This window comes from Nannospalax galili, unplaced genomic scaffold (genome assembly GCF_000622305.1).
Source record: "Nannospalax galili isolate Female #2095 unplaced genomic scaffold, S.galili_v1.0 scaffold1354, whole genome shotgun sequence".
NCBI lineage: Eukaryota > Metazoa > Chordata > Mammalia > Rodentia > Spalacidae > Nannospalax > Nannospalax galili.
The window spans coordinates 1017146-1037511 of record NW_008335784.1 but is presented as its reverse complement, the minus strand read 5'-3'; the positions used below and the strand labels follow the sequence as shown (position 1 = coordinate 1037511).

Below are 20366 nucleotides of genomic sequence, written 5' to 3'. Positions count from 1 at the left end.
GTTTTTTTGAGATAGGGTCTCCCTGTAGCCCCAGCTGTCCTGGAACTCACTATGTAGACCAGGCAGGCCTTGAACTCACAGAGATCCGCCTGCCTCTGCCTCCTGAGCACTGGGATTAAAGGTGTGCGCCACCATGCTGGCCCAGCAGTTTTTATATATAATTAAACTTCTAGCCTGAAGAGCCATTAAAATTTATGCTACTCAGTATTTCCAAGTGACAGTCTCTGCCCCTAGCTTCCATCTAGACTACCTGCACCATTAGTAACTAGGCTAGGGAAGGAACCTCGTTTGCTGGCGTGAATAAATTAGACAGGGGAATCATGAAGTGCAAACCAAATAACTATAAAAAGGAAAAAGGTATCTGGCTTTTTTGTTTCATTTTCCTTTCTTTTGAGACAGGATCTCAAGTAGCCCTGGCTGACCTTGAACTCCCATAGTAGCCAAGGGTGACCTTGAACTTCTGGTCCTCCTGCCTCTCTACCCACCAAGTGCTGAGATTACAGGCTTGTGTCACCACACCCAGTTTTATGCTGTGCTGAAGATCTGAGCCTAGGGCTTTGAGAATGCTAGGCAAGCACTTTATCAACTGAGCTACATCCCCAGACACTATTTTTAAAAGTCAGTGTTTTCCATGATTATTTTTATGCTCTTAGGATATTATCTAAAACTTCTTATGATTAGTTTCTCTTTAGTTTTTAGACCTCATCAAGATATAAAGTTACGATACTAAGGGAAGTAGTAAGAGCATCATTCTGGTGGCTGGAGAGAAGGCTTGGTCAGTAAAGTCCTAGCCATACAAGCATGAGGACCTGAGTTTGGATCCCAAGCACCATCAAAAGCCAGGCATGATGGCAAGTGCCTGTAATCCCAGTGCTGGGGAGGTGAAGACAGGTCAATCCCTCGGGCTTGTTGCTGCTCAGCTAGATTTGCTGAATTAGTGAGGGTAAACTCCAGGTTCAGTGACAGGCCTTGTCTCGAAAAATAAGGCAGAAACTAGAAAAGAAGACACTAGATGGACCACTGCACATTGACCTCTGGTCTTCACATGCTCACACCCACATGAGCACACATAACCATGCAAGCACGTGGAAACATACGAACATATTACATGCATATACCCTTCCCCGTCAAGGGCTTCCCTTTTTTTTGTTCTAGGCAAAGCTTAGAGGGTTTTATGTTAGAAACATAGCAGTCCTATAGATAAATAACAGATGTGTAAATGTTCCTATTCATTATTTGGTCCTATCACAAGATACTATCTGCAGTCAGCCTTCGACTCAGTACTCTGCTCCTACCCATTATGTTGGTATTTTGATGTCACACTAAGTATAATAGCTCAAAGAGTAGTTTACAATGGAAAACCAAGTGCAGCTGGAAATAAGCTTTAAAAGTAAAAATTTAATAGGAAAGAAAAGATAAAAGACAAAAATGTTCATTCACCAGTGAGGGCTTGAACTCAAGATGCCCGAAATCGCTTTCCTCTTACCAGCAGGTTCTCCGGCTTGATGTCACGGTGGACGATGTTCAGGCTGTGCAGGTATTTGATGGCACTGGCCAGGTTGTACAGCATCCCACTGGCATCTCGCTCCGTGTATTTGTTAGTGGAAGTGATGGCATCAAAAAGGTCTCCACCCTGGAAGAGAGCAGCAGGCTGAGCAAGGTATTAACAGATGGGCCAACAGGCTGCCCATGGAGGGACCTGACAAACCATAAAGGACATGAAGAGTGGACCAGGATTTTGGCATCCCAAGGGCTTTTTGTGCCACAGCCTTTCAAAGAACCAATGACTCTATGGTGATTTCTCAACTCAGTCCAAAAGATAGTGACATTGTGTCCTGAGTTCAAGGAAAGGAAGAGGGTGGTGAGACTGACAGTAGGCATGTGGCTGTCCCTCTCTAGGAAAGAGGAGGCAGAACTGGGTTCCCAGTTGAGAAACCTCATGACATGTGGGGGACCCTGGTGGCATGTGTTGCCCGCCACACGCCATCTGGCAGCTGAAGGGCAAATTCATAATTCTAAAACTCCCCCACTGAGAAACAGGCAATTCTGCAAGCTACACCGGTCACAGAATGTTCTTATACCTTTGAAATGATTAAGACAGACACGTGCAACACACACACACACACACACACACACACACACACACACACACTCCTTTTGACTTGCTACATTTAGCTCTGTTGGCGTGGGCGTAGCGTTTTCTTTTTCAATAATGTGCTTCTTTGTAAGGAATAGAAAAAGGACCAGCAACCATCATTCTAAAGCCGAGGAAGAAAGGGAAGGGAAGAGGGTTGGAAATTCCAAAGAAAGTTTTCTAGGAATAGTATTCATCTCAACTTTTGTTTCCTAATCCCCTTTATGATTTATTGATGACCTGATGAAACAAGATTTTAAGCTCTAATTTAAGTTCCACTTACTTGAAGACTTTATTTCAGAGACTTTGGATCTGATTTACCAAGAATGTTTGAATCATTTTCATATACAATATACCAAAGAGCTAAGGCCAGAAACCAAATATATTCATATGTCCCTATGTAGTAAACAACTTAATTTCCCTTTTAAAAATAGGAAAAAGAAAATATAGCTCTGTAACCTGACGACTTTCAAGTTTCAGCAAGTGCTCTGGGATCCTCTGTCTCCTTGTATGATTTCTACCCTGGAAACTTCTCTGTCTTGATGCTGTCTCTCCTAGTTGGGACATCTTGGTTATACAGAGAGATTTCACAGAGCCTCTTGAGTGCAGTGAAGAACCTGATGTAATCTAATCTAATGATGAGCAATCAGACTGAACTCTATCACCAAACATGTTCTCAGCACTTGAGCCTCACCCCCAAATTTAATTTGGTCTCAGCTCACCAAAAAAAAAAAAAAAAAAAAAAAAAAAAAAAAATCAGCCTACAGGAAGGCGATAAATAAAAACAGGGGCTCATCAATTTTTAACAGCACTCAGAGGGTCAACAGGAATATAGGCTTGAAGCTATTGGCCTAAGAACCATGTTGTGGTGAAAATACTGCCTGTTGGTGCTGGAGACAACAGACTTTACGAGGTTAGTAGCAAGATGATTTGATAATGAAATGCAAACATAAAGATTTGAACAAATAAAATGAACCTCTTTTGGTAAATGACTTCAAAAATACCATCATGTTCTTGTTCTCAGCCTCAAACACAGCAACAGAAGTTTATTTCTTCTTACAAATACACACCTTAACTAATTCCATGACAAGATACAGTTCAGTTGGCACATCCATCTCCTCGATCAGAAGAACAATGTTGGGATGCTTCACTCTTCTTAAAATAGACACCTCATTCTGTATCATGTGCTCCTGTCCAAGGGAGAAATCATCGTAATAACCATGGGGCATGAGAGGTAACTCAGAAGAGAACAGCTACACCATTTGATGGTTGAAGAGATGTATTTTGGTAAATATATGATATTTTGATTAGGCTAAAATTGCTAGATATTGAAGGTCCTAAGATGATTAAACTCAGAACCGTCAGCACAACTATAATTTCATATAAAAGGGTGAAACTTAGATATCAAGTGCAAGGCAAGAAAATAAATAAGTGAAGACAAGGACCAGAAACAAAATCCAAGCATTCCAACGACTTTTATCCCAGGAATATTTATAAAGTTGTAGTCTCAAGTGTTTATAACATCATGTTCCACCAAAATACATTTGTCAGGCTGAGCTTGTGTCTATTCGGAAGCCCATCTTTGTTTTTCTTCTACTCTCAGAACACAATACTTCGTAAGAATAAACTTTATACATACTTTGCCTCGACATTTACTTTTCTTGATAATTTTCAGAGCATACTCCCGAGCAGTCGACCTGCAAAGAGAAAGTTTTATTTACTGATCTTTCTATTATTTTATTTTTTATGTGTATGAATGTATTGCCTGCATGTGGTAAGTGCACCTGTGTTGCGCAGTGTCTGTGGAGGTCAGAAGAAGGCATCAAACTGGTGATCAGGCATCCGCTACCTGAGTGTTTCAATTATGAGCATGAGCTATTGTACTCAGTGCCTTCATCTCTCTTGGGGGTCATCTCCCCACAAGAGTGGCTGTGAGAGTTGTTTGAATATTTCTCAGGGTCACACAGAAGACTCCCCAAGAAGTGGATCACACTCTTTAGACTTTGGTTCAGTCTGAAAGCCTGAGTGGGGGAGTTCTGCTGGAGAACCCACGAATGATACGCTCGAAGAAGAAAAAGACAAAACCATTTCTTGGGACCCACTGAGTCTTCCATGGCTGTCCTTCATATAAAGAAAATGGAAGTGACAGTTAAAATCAACTCACTTTCTCATAGTCACGTGACAAAGTCAGGATTCTCAGATCCTGGGTTCCCTGCTTCCCATGTAGCCCAACTGACATGGCCTCTCCTGTTTAATGGATGTGAGAGAGAGGGTTCAGTCATGTTTGCCTTCAACAGGTTCCTAATGTGGGCCAACGTTTTAAAGATACTCTGGTGGCAAACCTGAGGACAGGGCTATTACCAGAGGACCCAACACAGACTTTATCATGATAAGCTACAGCTCAGGCATCGAGCTCTCATTACTGATGCAAGACAAAGAAAGCTTAGCTTTTTGCTTACAGGTATAGGTCAATTATATGGATCTAGATGGCTGTGGTTGGAATGAAACTGATTAAAGACAAATTTAGAAAATGGGATTTAAAAATATTCAGTATGGTGAACTTAATGGGATTCTTACTTTCATGGTTAGAGCAAAGAAATGATTTGCCTACAGACAAATTAAGATGCCAAGTATTAAAAAAGTTCATTTCAGGGCATTTTTAGAAACTAGTTGTGAAGCCAGGCATGGTGGTGTATGCCTTTAATCCCAGCACTTGAGAGGCAGAGGCAGGCAGATTTCTGTGTGTTCTAGGCCTGCTGGAGCTACAAGGGGACCAACAAACCAAACAAAAAATTAAATACAAATAACAAAATAAGGCCAGCCTGGTCTACATAGTGAGTTCCAGGCCAGCTGGGGCTACAGGGAGACCCTGTCTCAAAAAGACAAAATAATAAATAAATAAATAAATAAATAAATAAATAAATAAATAAATAAATATATGTTTTGTTAAAAAAAGAAACTAGTTGTGCATATTATTTCTAAAGTGTTCTCTTACTACACTTTCAGGCCCCTGTATGACACTTGTTTGCAGAAAACACCCAATAAACTGTTATAATCAAGTTTGGGGAGTAAAATCAGAAGGTGATGACTTGGAAGCCCTCTTTCTCCATTAGAAGGCCTTGGGGTTCAGATGGGAGGAAACAGGGCAGGGGTTTGCTGTCCTGTTGAGACGTGAGTGTTCAGGGGACTCTACACTTCCCTCAGCCCATGAGGATAAGGACTCAGAAGCCTAAAGATACCCTTACTTCCCACACTGCCTTGTTGATTCTTAGACAGAATCTTCTAGAATGGAGAAGAAAGTGAGTTAGGCCTCTGCTGAGTACAAGACTTGGATGTTCTTACATGTTCCCACATGTACCCTGGACCATCATCAGTGAGGCAGTGTGGTGGAGATGGAGAGGAAGCACATCAGAAAGAGGTCAAACACAATACTTGGCGAAGAGATGCCAGAGAACACTGATGAGGAAGTAACACTGTCACCTACATAGATAGGATCCTTAGGAGCTTTTGGTTAAGACTGCAAGGTCTTTCAGCAGACTCTTCTAAGAAGCTTCTGAAGATTTTGAAAACTTGAAAACAGATCATCAGGAGGAAAACTAAAAGCTGAAGTGTATCTAGTGAAAGTAAATCTCAGACTAGAACCTGGGAGCAATTTCCTCTGTGATTTAAAATGTGTCTCTCGGGACTGGAGAGATGGCTCAGCGGTTAAGAACACTAGTTGTTTTTGCAGAAGACCTGGGTTCGAATCCCAGCACCCACATGGCAGCTAACAACTAGTCTCGGGGGATCCGACAGCCTCTTCTGATCTCTGCAGGCATTACACAACATGGGTGCACTTACCTACATGCAGGCATAACACTCATACACATAAAATAAAAATAATAATTCTTTTTAAAAAAATGTGTCTTTCAATTGTAGTGATCTAGTCTTAGATCAATGGCTTCCATCCCTGAAGCAATCCCAGGCGGGGCCAGACAGCAAGGATGTCGTTGTACAAGACTCAAAGGTCAAAACTGACTTTTCCTACCACCAGTTCCACAAAAGAATGGATAGGAAGCCATGTTGGTGGGAAGAATGGATTCCCAAGTCTGACATTTGATCTTTATTTCCCTTGAAGGAGTAATATTAAAAGTACTCCACCAGTACTTTGAGCTGGTGGGGGAGCTGGAAAAGTTAGAAATTAAGAATTAGAAATTTGAAAGTTAGAAAGTAGAATTCTTCTCCACAGGCAGACAGACAGGGAGCAAAATTCCTAGTGAGTTAGTAGGTGACTCCCAGAGGCCAGGCTAGTAGGCTAGGTCCCAAGCTTACCACTGAGGGAGGAGGAGAGCAAGTATGGGGTAAGTGGCCTCAGGACTTAGAGAACATTAATGAGAAAGTGACGCTATCACCTACATACACAGGTTCCTTAGAAGATTTAGGTTGAATAAGACCACAAGGAACTGTGTCTTCTCTGCCTAGAACTTTTCATAACCCAACTAAACATTCCAATAAATTTATCCATATTTTATACCAGATAATGCACCCCATAGAGGACCAACAAATTTAATATTGAAAGTATTCTTTCTTGATTTCTTAAAGGTGGAACTATAAAGTTATATAATAACATCCTTAATTACTAGAAGCACATGTTTATAGGTAAGTAGCTGGTCTTCAAAAACAGCCTGAAAATGGTTGTCAGTGCCAAATATAAACTACAAGAGCAGAAATGTCAAGGCACACTGCAACTCCCAAAACTCGGTGAGACATTAAACCTTAAATAATGTCGTGGTTTCCCTACATACCCAGAACTCTGAGGTCTGCTGTGCCAGAGTCATTATTCAGCAAGCAGTGGACAACATGGATCTCCAAAGCATTCAGGGATGAGACCTGTCTTTTGTCCTCAGGAGCCAGTTTAGTGCTTGGAAAATAATGCTGGATGTTTGGGTTGCTAATGGCGGTACAGGCATTTGGCTGCCTGTTCCTAAAGGTATATTCTTGACCTTTTATGGGAATCCCCAGGCCATAACAGAAGCAACAGCAAGCTCTCTCTTCCTCCTTGTCTAGGGCAAATCAATTGGCTAGGTCACTTTCTCATTAAGTGGGACTCAAGGGTGCAGTTCGAGTTCCCAAGAAAAATTTCAAATATTACAAAAACACTAATTCTCATGTATTTTCTCAAAATAGTTTAGAGAAAATCATCTTGTTTAGCTTAGTCATCCTCACTTGGGGCCAGGCTTCCTCCCATGGAGTGGAATGCTACCAAAGAGAAATGGCTATCAAAGACCGGGGTGCTCTGAGCTAAGATGGCGTCCTTGTTTGCTGTGTTTTGGAAGGTTTTAAAAGATCGTTCGGCAAAGATGACATAGCTACCAACAGCTCTTTATGCAGCATTTGCTGAATTTTACAGCAACTCTTGTGTGTGGCTAAGGTTCTAAGTACCTGGCTGTGCTCTGTCTCTCTGTAGCACCTGAAAGGCCCAGTGGGGCAAGAAGTCCCTGAACTTCAACACTTAGTTGAGTTGATGGTGACAGTTAGTAGTGATCACCCCCATTCTTCATCCTCCAAGTCATCGTCACAAAACCTAACCTCTTCTCTAAGGGGGGAAGATGCCCGCTGCAGCCAGTCAGCGAATTGAGGCATCCTAGAAGGGCTTGCCAAACATCTTCCAGGAGAATTTGCTTTCAAATCTGAGTAAGGGCCTCACAGTTCTCCAGTGTCAGAGCATCCTCAGGTGGGAAGGAAGAGTAGCAGTCAGCTAGCCCAGAGATGGCTAAGCTTCTTTGCCTGGCTCATATCTCATCAATTGTTTTCTAGGGGTACAGTTGACAAATTCTGGAGACTGTCTAGGTGGATGCAACCTATTCTGGTGAAACAAAAGTTTGGTGAGAGCCTACCCTTATCACTAGAGTCAATGGTTTTATTTTATTTATTTAATTCTTTAAGCTTATAGTTGGAGGCAAGTGAGAAGGGTATGTGGTCCTCTAGGATTTTTATGTGGTGACTCTGGGCCATAATCTCTAAAAACACAAGCAGTGAAGGTGGGAGGAGGGCCAAGAGCCACCTGGGACATGACATGGCTTTACTCATGACCACATCACTCACCCTCAGTATGTTCGATCAGGAGTTCACACAAAGCCACCTCTAGGGCACCTCTAGCAAGCCCTCTGCTGGTTCTCTGACCGCCCACATGTGCTTTAAAGCGCTGTGAGCTTTCCCTGATGGACTCAAAATAGATGTCTCCCATAACATAAGTCAAAGTGTACTACCTACCATCAGCAAGTCCTCAGATCCAAGAGCCACTTGAAAAATTACTCCTGGGGTGCAGACAAAAATCTCACAGCAGTGTGCTAGCAAAGACTATGCTGTTAAGGACCACTGCAGGAAGACCTATGTAGCCTATTACTGTGCCCTTTATAGAAAAATCTTGCCTGTGACAGCATATTATTAACAGAGGAGGAGCATTTCTGCCCTTGTTACTACATATTCATTCCTCAACATGCAGCAGATGCGCCCAAAACCAGTGTGCTAGTCACAATATTCATAGCTCAGTTTTATTTTCTTGGACCTCTGGAAGATATTAAAAGAATGTTTCATGATACCTCTGGGGAGAGAGGGCACCAGCCATATGTCCTTGTTCAGCAGGAGCTGAATACTAACACTTCTGGAGAAATCTGGCATTTAGACTCTGAAGTTTCATGCAGTGAGACCCAAGATGTGAACTCATGCATATGGACGTAAGCCAAGTAGGAAAATAAATGAATTCTGGATGGAGACATAGGAGCTCTGTAGTGTGAAAAGGTTGGGACCGTAGGTCTGAGATGCTATCCCAGTGCAGGACCAGCTATGAAGGACAGTAAGCACCCACAGGCTCAGCTTAACAGATGATAAGCCCTGGCAAATGACCAAACAGCCCACAGAGAAAGGTCACACAAATCCGCTGAAATAGAGATTTTTATACTTAGTGGAAATAATGCTAAAAGCACTGGCTATATATTAATAAAATATAAATATGTATACATGTACTTATACCCCTCCACCCATCACCTTAGGGATGGTTTGCCTAATTGAATTTCTGTCTCACTTGTACATTGGGAGGCATGACTTCAGTGCATCTAAGTTCCTTTATTAGAATCTTATGGAGAGTCCTTATTAGATGCAGTGAAGCAAACGGGCCGAAAGTTTGTTTTGAGGACCAAAGCTCTGATCTAAGCATTTAGCAGCAGAGTGATCTTGGACATTTAATTTCTTTAGTATATCTTTTTATAAAATGGGGACAGAACTACTGACATGATTCCTTCATTATAATTCAATGGGCTACTGTAACTTAAGGACCTTGCATTAATAGATAGGCACTCAATAAACAGTAACTGCTCTTGTTTCAGGATGTGTGGAGCCCACTGCAGTATTGGAACATTTTCTGTATTTGGCAGTGAGGCAATCAAAGGCCAAGTCCCATGGGTACAGGCTTGGGACTAAGGTGACAGAGGAGAAAGGTGAACTGACAGCGTGCACAAGGGAAATTTTCAAGCCAGCGATTACTCACGCCACTACCTTGCACAGAGTGGATGCTCTGTATGGGCTGTTTGTGTTGTGAACATCCTGGTTCGGCTGGAATGCAGAAGCGGAGTGAAATCTGAGAGCTACTGTTTGAGGGTAAATTAGCGAGGGCTTTGCGGCCTTGGTCAAAGAAGGGATGCATCCTTCAAAGGGTGGAAAGGGATGCAGGGAGCTCTTATCGGATACTGGTCCAACTAAGAATCCTAGTGATACCTGATGTCCTAGTCATGCTTCCAGCTATAAGTAGCATGGATCTGTGCTTCCTGTGAAGATGTGAAGAACCAGCTCTAGCTTTTTCACACTAAAGCTTCCTAATCTGTCTTCCAGCCTGAGGTGTCCTCTTTGAGTGACGGTGTGGTGTGACACAGGACAGGGATCCTTAAACAAGGTCCAGGAACTGCAGGAGTGTCCAGCTTGGAGTGGAGAAGGGAAGCACTGAACTATAAATACCTCAGGTCAGTCCCCAGAAAGCCAGAGGGATCCCCTCAAGGGACGAGGTAGGTACCTCTATCCCAGCTCTGAGAAGCTGTCAGGTGTCCAGGTCCCTGAATGCTCACAACAGCCACGGAAGAGAGCTCTGATTATGCCACTGAGGGTCTGAGGTCACCTCAGGTTGGGCTGTCACTGTATTAGCTGCCACTTCTTTACCTGGTAACCACCAGCTACTGTTCTTGATCAGTCATCAAGAACCTAGGGATAAACCAGACATGGGAGCATGCCTGTAATCCTAACACTCAGAAGACAGAGGTAAGGAGACGGTGAGCTGGAGGACAGTTTGAACGCATAGTCAGACCCTATATAAAAAAGCTGAGGAGTGGCTTGGTGGTAGCTCACTGTCCAGCATGCACAAAGTCCTGGATTCAATCCCCAGGGATGGGAGAAAAAAACATGATTCCAAACCCTTTCTTTTGACCAAAATGTACCTGGATTATCTGTCTGAATACACATTCAAGTATCAAATACTGTTTTTGTAGGGTCAATAAATATGAGTTCTAAAGCTTTTCAAGGTTATTGTTCTATATAATTTTTTGATAGTGCATATTACAGATTAAGCTCTCTAAAGACAGAGAGAGAAAGAGAAAAACTAACCTGACAGAACTAAAAAAATTTTGGTAAGTACATTAAAAAAATCAGTGTCCTTGTTTTATAGATCATCCCAAAGAATCACTGCATTTTTAAGTGTGTTTTTAGATGTCTTTTCTGTTCTTTTTCTTTTAGCATCTGAGCTTGAAACATTAACTTATTCCATATGTGTTTCAGACTGCAAATAGAGACACAATCTTGGGAAACACAATGCCACGTGTTCCCTTTAATACTCTATACAAACAATCTCATGCTCACCTTTCTACACATTCCTTGACAACAGCAAAATTTCCATCTCCTATTGTCCTCCCGACTTTATATCGCTCCGTTATTGTGGCTGGAATCTGGAAGCCTTCCTCAGACACTTCTGAAAGAGTCATTAGTATGTTTTTATTGGTAGAGAAGGAGACGCAGATGTTGCACAAAGGACACATTTCTTAGCACCATCTTATAGACTGGAACTGATTCAGGACCATTACGTCACTTTTCTTTATGTGATGTATGTGAGGCAACAACCTCTTCCCTTGCAGGTTTGTACAGACACAACAGTTTTTACTAAGACAAATGACAGACTAAAAGGAAACCTACAGGATCCACCTGCATCCAAATTAGTGCCACTTACGTTTTCTGCTGCAAGTGGGTATTCAGAAGAGGAGATCTTGCTGTTTGAACTTCACGCCAATTTGATCAATCGCATTGTCTGAATACCCACTGTGTTCAGAAATGACATTCTGATATACAGTACATAGGAAAATGCAGTTCTTAAGGGACACTGGGCTGTTTGGCACTGTACAAGCATGAAAAATTCCTGCTGTTTGGACACTTAGCTTCACTACATCCTGAAATGGAGATCTCCGTAAAATTCTTTACAAGCTAAGCATTGATCGCCACCCCTCCCTAAGTATCAATGAGCAGATTTTAGACAAATGTTCTCACCGGCAACCTGCATAGCAGATGTCGAGGGTAAGTCTCCAAATCTATTATGTCTGTGAACAGAACAGTTTTGTACTTGCATAACACATTTTACCCCTGAAAATGCATTTTGAAATATTTTACAAATTCCTAATAATGCTTTAAATATCCAAGGCTATAAAACTAAATAAGCCAGGACGGGTCACATAGATACGCTGGATAACCTTTAACGTGTTAGGGGTATAAAAAGCCTTTTATAGCTTGGCTCTAAAATGTACATGTTTTGAAATTAAGCATCCTAGCTCTTCCCAGGCAATCTGTATGTAAAGATGTGATGGAAGTCTAGTGGGTTTTCTAGCTGTGCGCTTCTTTTTGCCTAGCCTCATAAACGGAGACTGAATATCTTCTTAAAATCAAACAAGAGTCTTGGGTATGAAGGGGATTTCTGGTAAGTTTTGTATCTCACATTTCATATGTGTTACTGGGGGAGAAAGAATGGAAAGTCATACTCATCAGACACCTGCTGCAGGACCTCTGTGCTAACTTCATGGTGCTCAGGATGGAGTTTCTGGAAAGTGTAGTCTGAACACAGGACAAATGCTACTGCAATCTTTCACTGCGCATCTGCAGTTTCCTCATCACTGTGGGTGACACTTTACTCCAGGATGGCTGGAAGCTAACTGGGCAGTTCCCAGAATAAAGTGAGGGCTAGAGCCAAGGCCCCCTCCCTTATCCCACTCAGGAAAGAGCCTTGCTTATGTTTGAAAAACTCAGCCTGGAGATTTCCATCTTCTCCCCAAAGAGTAGTAGATGGTTGTGGAGCATCTGAATTTACAAAATATCTACCAGATGGCACAGTCTAAGACTGTGTACATGGGCAATAAAGTGGTTGTCCTTTGGGATAAGTTAGATCCTCAGATAGAAAAGAGAAGTAGGTCATTCATCCTTTCTTCCAGTGGAGACATTCACCAGGACGCCCATGCAAAACATAGCACTTGGGATTTTTCCACCAACTATTGATAAAGCATCCCTCTTAGACTCAGTTTAGGCTTAGTCAAGGACCATTTCCTTTCATTAGGTGAATATGGCACATTGGAACAAAGGAGACTTCCAGATGGTTGAGCTACAAACTCCTGGAAATGCAAAAAGGTCTGAAATTACATGGCTGGAAGCTTAATAAAAGAGATTCCCTCGGAGGGTGCTTGGGGAAAGTGTCAAGTCTTATCATTTGAAAGAGTAAGAGGCGCTGACTTCTAACAGTGGCTTAATCTTAATACACACTCTTCCAAATGGTTTCCTCTCATTGACTAGCACCTGATTACAACCCCAGGGGGACAGAAATAGTGACATTTGATAATCTGCCTTTTTTATAAAAGAGGAAATATAGAGAACTGAAGAGGCTTGCTCCAAACCGTCCAGGCAGTTAGTAGGAAAGTCAGCTCTGGAATTCAGGTCATGTGATTGCATAGAAATTCTAATGCGAATGACCTTAAGTAAAGGGAAAGCACTTGCTAACCATGAATTCTTTCTGTAAAGTCATATTTTCATATATTGAATTCCCTTGAGTTGGAGCACATACACAGGTCTTTCCATTCAAGAGCCAATTTTCTTTAACATGAAAAGTGAACAGTTAGGGAAAACAAAGGCAGGCAATAGCTGGTCTTCCTAAGAAACATACACCCTCAGCGAATGTGAAAGGACTCCAAATTAGGCCAACTCCTTCCCATTCTCAGAGGTGGATACCATTCCCTGTAGGAGTCACACTCACTCCTGTACCCTGTGATTGATCCCCGTGAACTGCTGGGGTTTGCCTACTCACTGTGCTTCAGACGGTATAGCTTTTCAGAGTAAATTTACCCAACCCCTCCTCCCTTCTCCATCCCCTAGGCAAGCGATGCCTTCTCCCAAGGTCATCACCTTCCCCAGGTCCATCATTCTCGTCCATTGAGCTGCAGACTTTGGTGGATGCAAGTGAAGTGGAGGAGCCACCATGTTGAGAGCTCTGTAAAGGAACAGACAACAATAAAAAACCTGAGTCAGAGTGACCTAGCCTCCACAAGCCACACCCAGCCCCAAGTCTCCGGAGCTAGCTTTGGCCCCTCCCAGGGAGGACTGAGTCTTCTAACTTGGAAAAGGAGGTCTTCACTATCCAATAAGGGCCATATGTCCCACCCTCCTCATTAGTGAGTGAGAGGTTATGTTGATGAAGAGAAGATAATCATTGGACACCTGGGTGTCCATGACTTCTTATGCCTCTTCCTCAAAATTGGCGTCTTTGAACTTGGGCATGGTAGATTTTAGGTATCTCACTTCAATCTTCTAGTCTACTGTCAGTCTCAAATGTGGAGCTGTTCCGATCTTATCTACTATCTTTCTGTTTTCACAATAGAAAAAATATCTCTTAAGTTTGTTGGGAACTGTTCTTAAAAAAAAAAACAAAACTACTCAGCTTTAGCAAAACTGTAGGAGAGGGTGGGTTTGCTAATCTTACATTGAGATAAATACATATACAGTTACAGTAAACAGGAGACCAGTTTGTTAAATGTTATATAGTATGTCTGAGGTAAAGGCAAGAATTAAAGCCTAGGCCAAGGAGTCCCCTGTAATTTACATGGTTTAGACAGATTTTGAATGAAGACTCATGAGAGCAAACAGGGTAATGACTCTATGAGAGAGCAAATATTCAATATTATGATTGGCTGGGGGTGGTACTTTAACAATGAATGTTTCCATCTCTGCATCTATTTCTTGGGGAAACAATTTGCACACAGCAATTCTATTTCTAAATAGTTAACACAGCTTGTCCTAAAAGATCTTCCTTCTGTTTCCCTGGGTTTATCCACTTGGTTGGCCTGATGGGAGCAGGAGGCGGTGAGGGGGCGGCATTGGCTCATGGTGCCGGCTGTCTGTGGAGCAGAGAGAAGGGAAAGAGCAGCTGTAGTTGCATTGATAAGAGGTGATGAGAAGCAAACTTGACCTACATTTCCTCTTCTTACCTGTCTCCCCTCCAGCTTCCTCCCCATTCCATCCAGCCTGAACTGTGCACAAGGTAAGGGGGAAGAACAGTTTTATGTGGGACATATCAAACAGCTCCCTGCACAGAAAATTCAAAGACCTTAGCCTTCATAAACAGATTCAGGTAGCTGGGGGCGGGGTACATCACCTAATCACTCCAGGGCCATTTGAAGCAAGCACCATAGAACATTTTCCTGAGTGACAAAGATGAATAGACCCCATTTGGATGAATTCATTAATGCTGACAGTTGGCATGATTGGATGGAAGTTAATTTAGTAATGATAACCTCTGATTCTCTACTGGACATTCTAGAAGTTTGGGTATTGTACTAGTATACTCCCAAAAGGCATCCAGTTTGTATGATGTGCTCATATTTGCTCAGGTCACAAAAATCTCCCTTCAATAAGCTTGGTGATTTGAGTCGTTCTCCCTGCTTCTCTCATTCAGTTTTACTTTGTGACTTGTGGCATCCATTTGTCACATCATACTAGAAAGAGGGATTTCAGATTCTTTTTTTCCAAACAGTGTATTTTTTTAGCGTGACACTACAGATTCATAACCTACTGTGTTGAAGGAACTGTAAACATATCAGCTTGGAAGCCATGCTCTACTGACTTTTATGAATGTCTGTTTGTGAAAACCTTGTACTTATCCTGTCGGGATGGGTGGCAGAAACAAGGCAGATTTACTATGTTGATGACTGGAGAAAATAAACATTAACATGACCACAGTTGAGGGGAAGGTGTGTACTTTCCAGAACAGTGAGATCCTTTATCATCCAAGTCACTCCAAGTGCAATAGTGCCCCAGGCAGTAAAGCACTAAGTAAATGGCTAAGATGTAGCACTTCTCTTTCTGGGTTTTCTGACCCCTGGATTTCTTCTAAGCAGCATCACAAATGGTGTTTCATGATGCAGACACATTGTGGTTTGGGGTGGCAGGTACTGCCTTGTCATGTGGTGTTCCATATTTTACAATTCAAAGACATTCTTTCATCAAGCACCCAAGTTAATAGACCAGTCATATGTTTGCCAGCAAAGATGCCCACAGTTTATATACTCAGTTCCAAAAGTTCCTTCTCTCAATAAGAACATCAGGCACTCAACATAGAACTCTGACCCAAAATACACAAAAACATCTTTGAAACTGCAGCATTCTATAAGCTTGCTGTGTATTACTCAATAAATTGCCTTATCAACTAATGAATTACATTTTCAACAGAACACCAAATGTCTGATGCCCTGAACACTTGCCACAGTGCCGGCTGTGTTTTCTCTACCATATGAATAAAAAAAAAAAAAAAAAATCCCTCAGGGTTTTACAGCTCTGTTTTTTTGTGTTCTTTTAAGCAGGGTTAACACAAGTGAGCTTGAGTCTATAGTTGGTTTTGCTTTCCTTCAACTCGGTAAGTTTGTGTTTTTGAAATGTAACCTATGCTATTTCAAACTTCCTGCTGTTTAAGAGTAAGTAGTTGATGACTGACAGTTTTAAGAGAAAAATTCGTTAGTTATGAACAGGGATCACTGAAAATGGAACGTTCTGGTCTTCCTTATTATGTTCAGGTACAGTAAAAGAAATCTAATGACATTCTCGTGTAATCTCTTTGGCCCAAAAAAGTAAGATTGTGAACATTACAGTTTTCTAATGCAATGACCATTCATGGACTCAGAGAACTCCAGCGGCTGGAACAGACCTTAAACATCACCTCTTCTACCCCATTTCCAGAGGCCGAACTCCCCATAGATGGCCCCAAAAGGTGGTCAGGTGACCTGTGTCCAAATGCAGCTAGTACTGAGCACATTATTTCTTGAGGCAGCTCTTTAATTGTTAATGAGGCAAAGTAGCAGAAGTGCTTTGATTTGTACTGAAGTGATATCCTGGACATTTTCCATTTACAGTTCTTATGGCACACCCACAGAGTTAACCAGTACAGGTGTAATCCCTTTCCATAAGACAGAATTTCCGGTTTTTGGAAACAGGTAGGGTTCCTGGGTCTACTCCCTCCATTTTCATATTCTTAGTTCCTTTTCCTGGTTCATCATATGACAGAGCTCCCTGACCCCCTCCACATTCTCCTGGGGACATGGTCCTGCTTATAATACCACTGTTTAAACCTGGTGTTCAAAACTATAAGCAATTAGCTAAGTGTGCTCTTTTTGGCTTATCAGTAGGCCAAGTTTTAACCTTTCACTGATCTTATAGCTGAATTCACATTTCCCTTTTGAGAGGTAGGCACTATGAAGATTTCACATTTATTCATGCTAAATATCATCGTCATTATATTAATTTTCTTCTAGCCTGTTAATTGTTGGTCTCTGGATTCTGATTTTTCCACCCCACCCATTTCTCTCTTTCCTTCCTCTCTCCTCATCCTCCCTCTTCAACCCATTCCCTCTCTCTAGTAATCTACATGGACCTTTGAAGCAGTTGCTACTAACATGCCTAAGTATATTTAGATCCTTAGTCTCTCCTGGAACATTTTGCTCCTTATTTGTGAGTCTTATTTAAAAATAGTAAAGAGAACATGTATAAGCTCTCATTCTTTAGAACTGACCTAATGAAGACCAACTATCCCTTGATTCTGACTGACAGAATCTGCAAGGTCCACCTGTATTTCTGATCTTTCCTAAATGCTTTAAAATGTTTTACCTGTGTTTTGTGTTTTGAAGCAGATAAACTACCTTAGAAGGTATACACTGGTAAGATTTTATGTTTACTTCAGTAACTTTGCTAATGCTAAGGCATCTGGGCCTGCAGTTATTTTAGAATTTAATGCAATTAGCTGCTCTGAGAGGCGTCGTGACATTTGAAATATCATCACTTCCCAGCAGCTTTAATGGGAACCATTTGGGCAGGTTGCTGACACCTGGAGGCTTTTATAGCACACCTTCATAAAAGCCTCTCCCTAAGTAAGAACATATCCTAAGTACAATGATTTAGCTTTGGATCACATAACAGATGGGGAACATATCACACTTTTTGAACTAAGTGAGAAAGCCAACATAACAGCTCTAACCACATTTTACCAAGATGTATCTGATGACTACGTAGTAAAAGAAACAGTTCATTTTTAAATGTTCCGAGTTACTCATGCCATTTGTATTAATGTTGTCACTCAGCTGGGGTCCACATTGCACCAAGATTTGGAAAATATCCAATCGATACAATTGATTCAATCAATGCAGGCAAGCTTAGGCATATCGCCCAAGCTCTGGCTGGTTAATGGTACTATTCCCACTTCACATCTTGCCTTGGCATGCAGTTATTACTTTTTTGAGTTAATATTGATGTGAAAAGTAGTTAAAAAGGATTTATAAATCCAGTGCTCATTTCATATGATTTCTGAACCAACTTTATAAAGGAAACATAAGTAATAAATGTTTAAGAAACCAACAGCGATCTTGGTAATCTTGACCTTAGATCTATAGAAAATTTTAAGACCTGATACAACAACATTAAAAAATAATCTTTGTGTAGAGCACTGGCCACTAATAAAAGTTCATATAATATAGAAAAGCCATACATTTCATCACTTTCCAAATGATTACAGAGCACCAAGTTGATGGCATCAATGCACAATGACTAACAAATCCCAGTGCTTGAAATGAGATACTCATCTATGTTCTTCATATTATGTTTATCCTAAATAAACCTTATGGAATACACAATCAGTAATGAAGGATACATATATGAACATTTAAATGTCATAAAGATTTGGCTAAATTGTTTGAAAACTGAATAACTATTATTCAAGAAATTAGTTTGTTGTGAGGAGGACTCAATAAAAATAGAGATCTCGGCATTGTGTCTATGGTGAAGCCATGGATACTAAGGTTTCAAAAGTAAATGCATTTATTTACAATTCAATCTCTGTTCTGTCAGTTTCCTTTCCCTCTACTCCACAGTCACTAGACTCCGGTAAAGATCTCCACACTTGCAATCTGAGCTGTTTGTCTTGAAGAGCCTGTTAAGCTAAATGCCTCCACTCATGGATTATTCTTGATAAGCTCATAGTTTGGAAGGGGGCTAGGAAGTCATCTTGCATGTACCCCTGGATAGAATCACTCCCTGAGCAATTTAATCCCCAAGTAGAAAGCTCAGTCTGTCATGAGGAGAGCTTACTACTCTTCCAGGCACCTACTACATTTAAATTTAAACACTCGCAATGCTGAAAAAGTATGAATGCACTTTGGAATTTTATAAATTTGGAAACATCCCCTCCAGCTGTATCATTATAACTGTGGACACTGGTTAAATCTATCATGGAAACAAAAAAGGAGCAGACTGCAGTCAACTGATAGTAAGATAAAAATCCTAGTAAAAAATGTTAGACTGAAAACCAGGATGTTGATCTTTTCCAATTTTAATGAAATATTTCTTCTAATTTGATGAGCAAAATTTGTAACTCTCTTCTGTATTGTACTATGAATAAACATTATTGTTCTAACTTAAAGTTGAGGAATCAAATATTTTGTTATCATTAATTGTAATTTATTTAATATATTTACCTGGTACATAAGAAATAAGTAGCCTCCATATATACAAACACATATACACATACATTTTCCTACTGTAAATTCCATGAACTTGGGAAAAAATGCCATTAATCCCAGGAGAGAACAACTATTTTTTTTTCTTTAAAAAATGCATTGTAATTCTTGATTTTCCAGTCAGTTACCAATTTGTCTGAAGAATTCACCCTGACAGGAAGAAAAATTGCTAACTGTAGTGCAACCATCGGAAACAGAATTTCTCATCAGATACTCTTCTTACTTAATTTCAATTGTCAGTATAACTGTAGTGTGTGCTGTTGTGTTATCACTCACTGATGCCATTCAGCACAAGAAGACAGGGCACATGGTGATGGTAACCCTTGCCCCACACCATCATTTCAGCTCCAATGTCTAGTCAAAGAAACTCACTGAACAACATAGGCAGTTTTTCCTGTTTATTACATAGTTATGCTAAGCTGGTAAGTGTCACAAAGATAAGTTCAGGAGGAGTAACATGGTCAAGTGTGAAACACAAGATACAACATTTTACAATAAAACTACAGCACAAAGGCATGAAAACTTTCCAAACTGGGTAGTTCAGTAAAACATTTTGCTGATTTTCAGCTCTATAAAACTCTGCCGATGATGGTCTTGAATGATGTATTTTCCAATATACTGCTGTTTAAACCATTTTAATACCAAATGCTCTTCTAAAAGAAGAGACTATACATCCAAGTAGCCCCCACTGTAAGTGGTATGTAACCTCTATAAAAAATTTATCCATATTGATGACATTCATACTATTTCAAAGAGTCCTTGGAAAAGTAAGCTAAGTTCCTTGCCTGGTGACGAGTAAAAACTCCTCAAAAACACATCACAGCAAAATTACCTTCTCTATTCTTTGCCTATGAACCCTCAGATATCTACTACCCTGGCTTCAAAAACATTGTGTGGCCATATATAATACAAACACCTGGTATTACATGCATCACTTATACTACCTTGGAATTTATCCATCACCTTTATTACAGTAAAATACATTTCAAAGACACCATATGTCATGCACCCTTAAGAGCTGTACTGACGGCCTCTGATTTCCCCTTTTTTCCCCACATGCGTTAGAGGCACAAAATTACAAATATTTTTCAGCTGACAGTTTAACAAGCTGTATCAGGCAATTGTTATATTGA

The 20366-nt window shown here is 40.9% G+C and overlaps 1 protein-coding gene across 5 annotated transcripts in view; it reads right to left on the bottom strand.

Annotated features, from left to right (window-relative positions):
* The window catches only part of Dclk1 (doublecortin like kinase 1), a 344211-nt gene that overhangs the window by 51254 nt on the left and 272591 nt on the right, over positions 1-20366 (bottom strand). For 4 of the 5 annotated variants that reach the window (XM_008830498.2, XM_008830497.3, XM_008830500.2 and 1 more), the window contains 5 exons: positions 13586-13670; positions 11015-11123; positions 3774-3831; positions 3205-3324; positions 1487-1633 (listed from right to left, as the gene is read on the bottom strand). In XM_008830498.2, coding sequence (XP_008828720.1) covers positions 1487-1633; positions 3205-3324; positions 3774-3831; positions 11015-11123; positions 13586-13670 — 519 coding nt within the window. Of the gene's footprint in view, positions 1-1486; positions 1634-3204; positions 3325-3773; positions 3832-11014; positions 11124-13585; positions 13671-13709; positions 14575-20366 lie in introns of those variants that run through there. The other variant, XM_029562253.1, reaches the window with a different exon arrangement.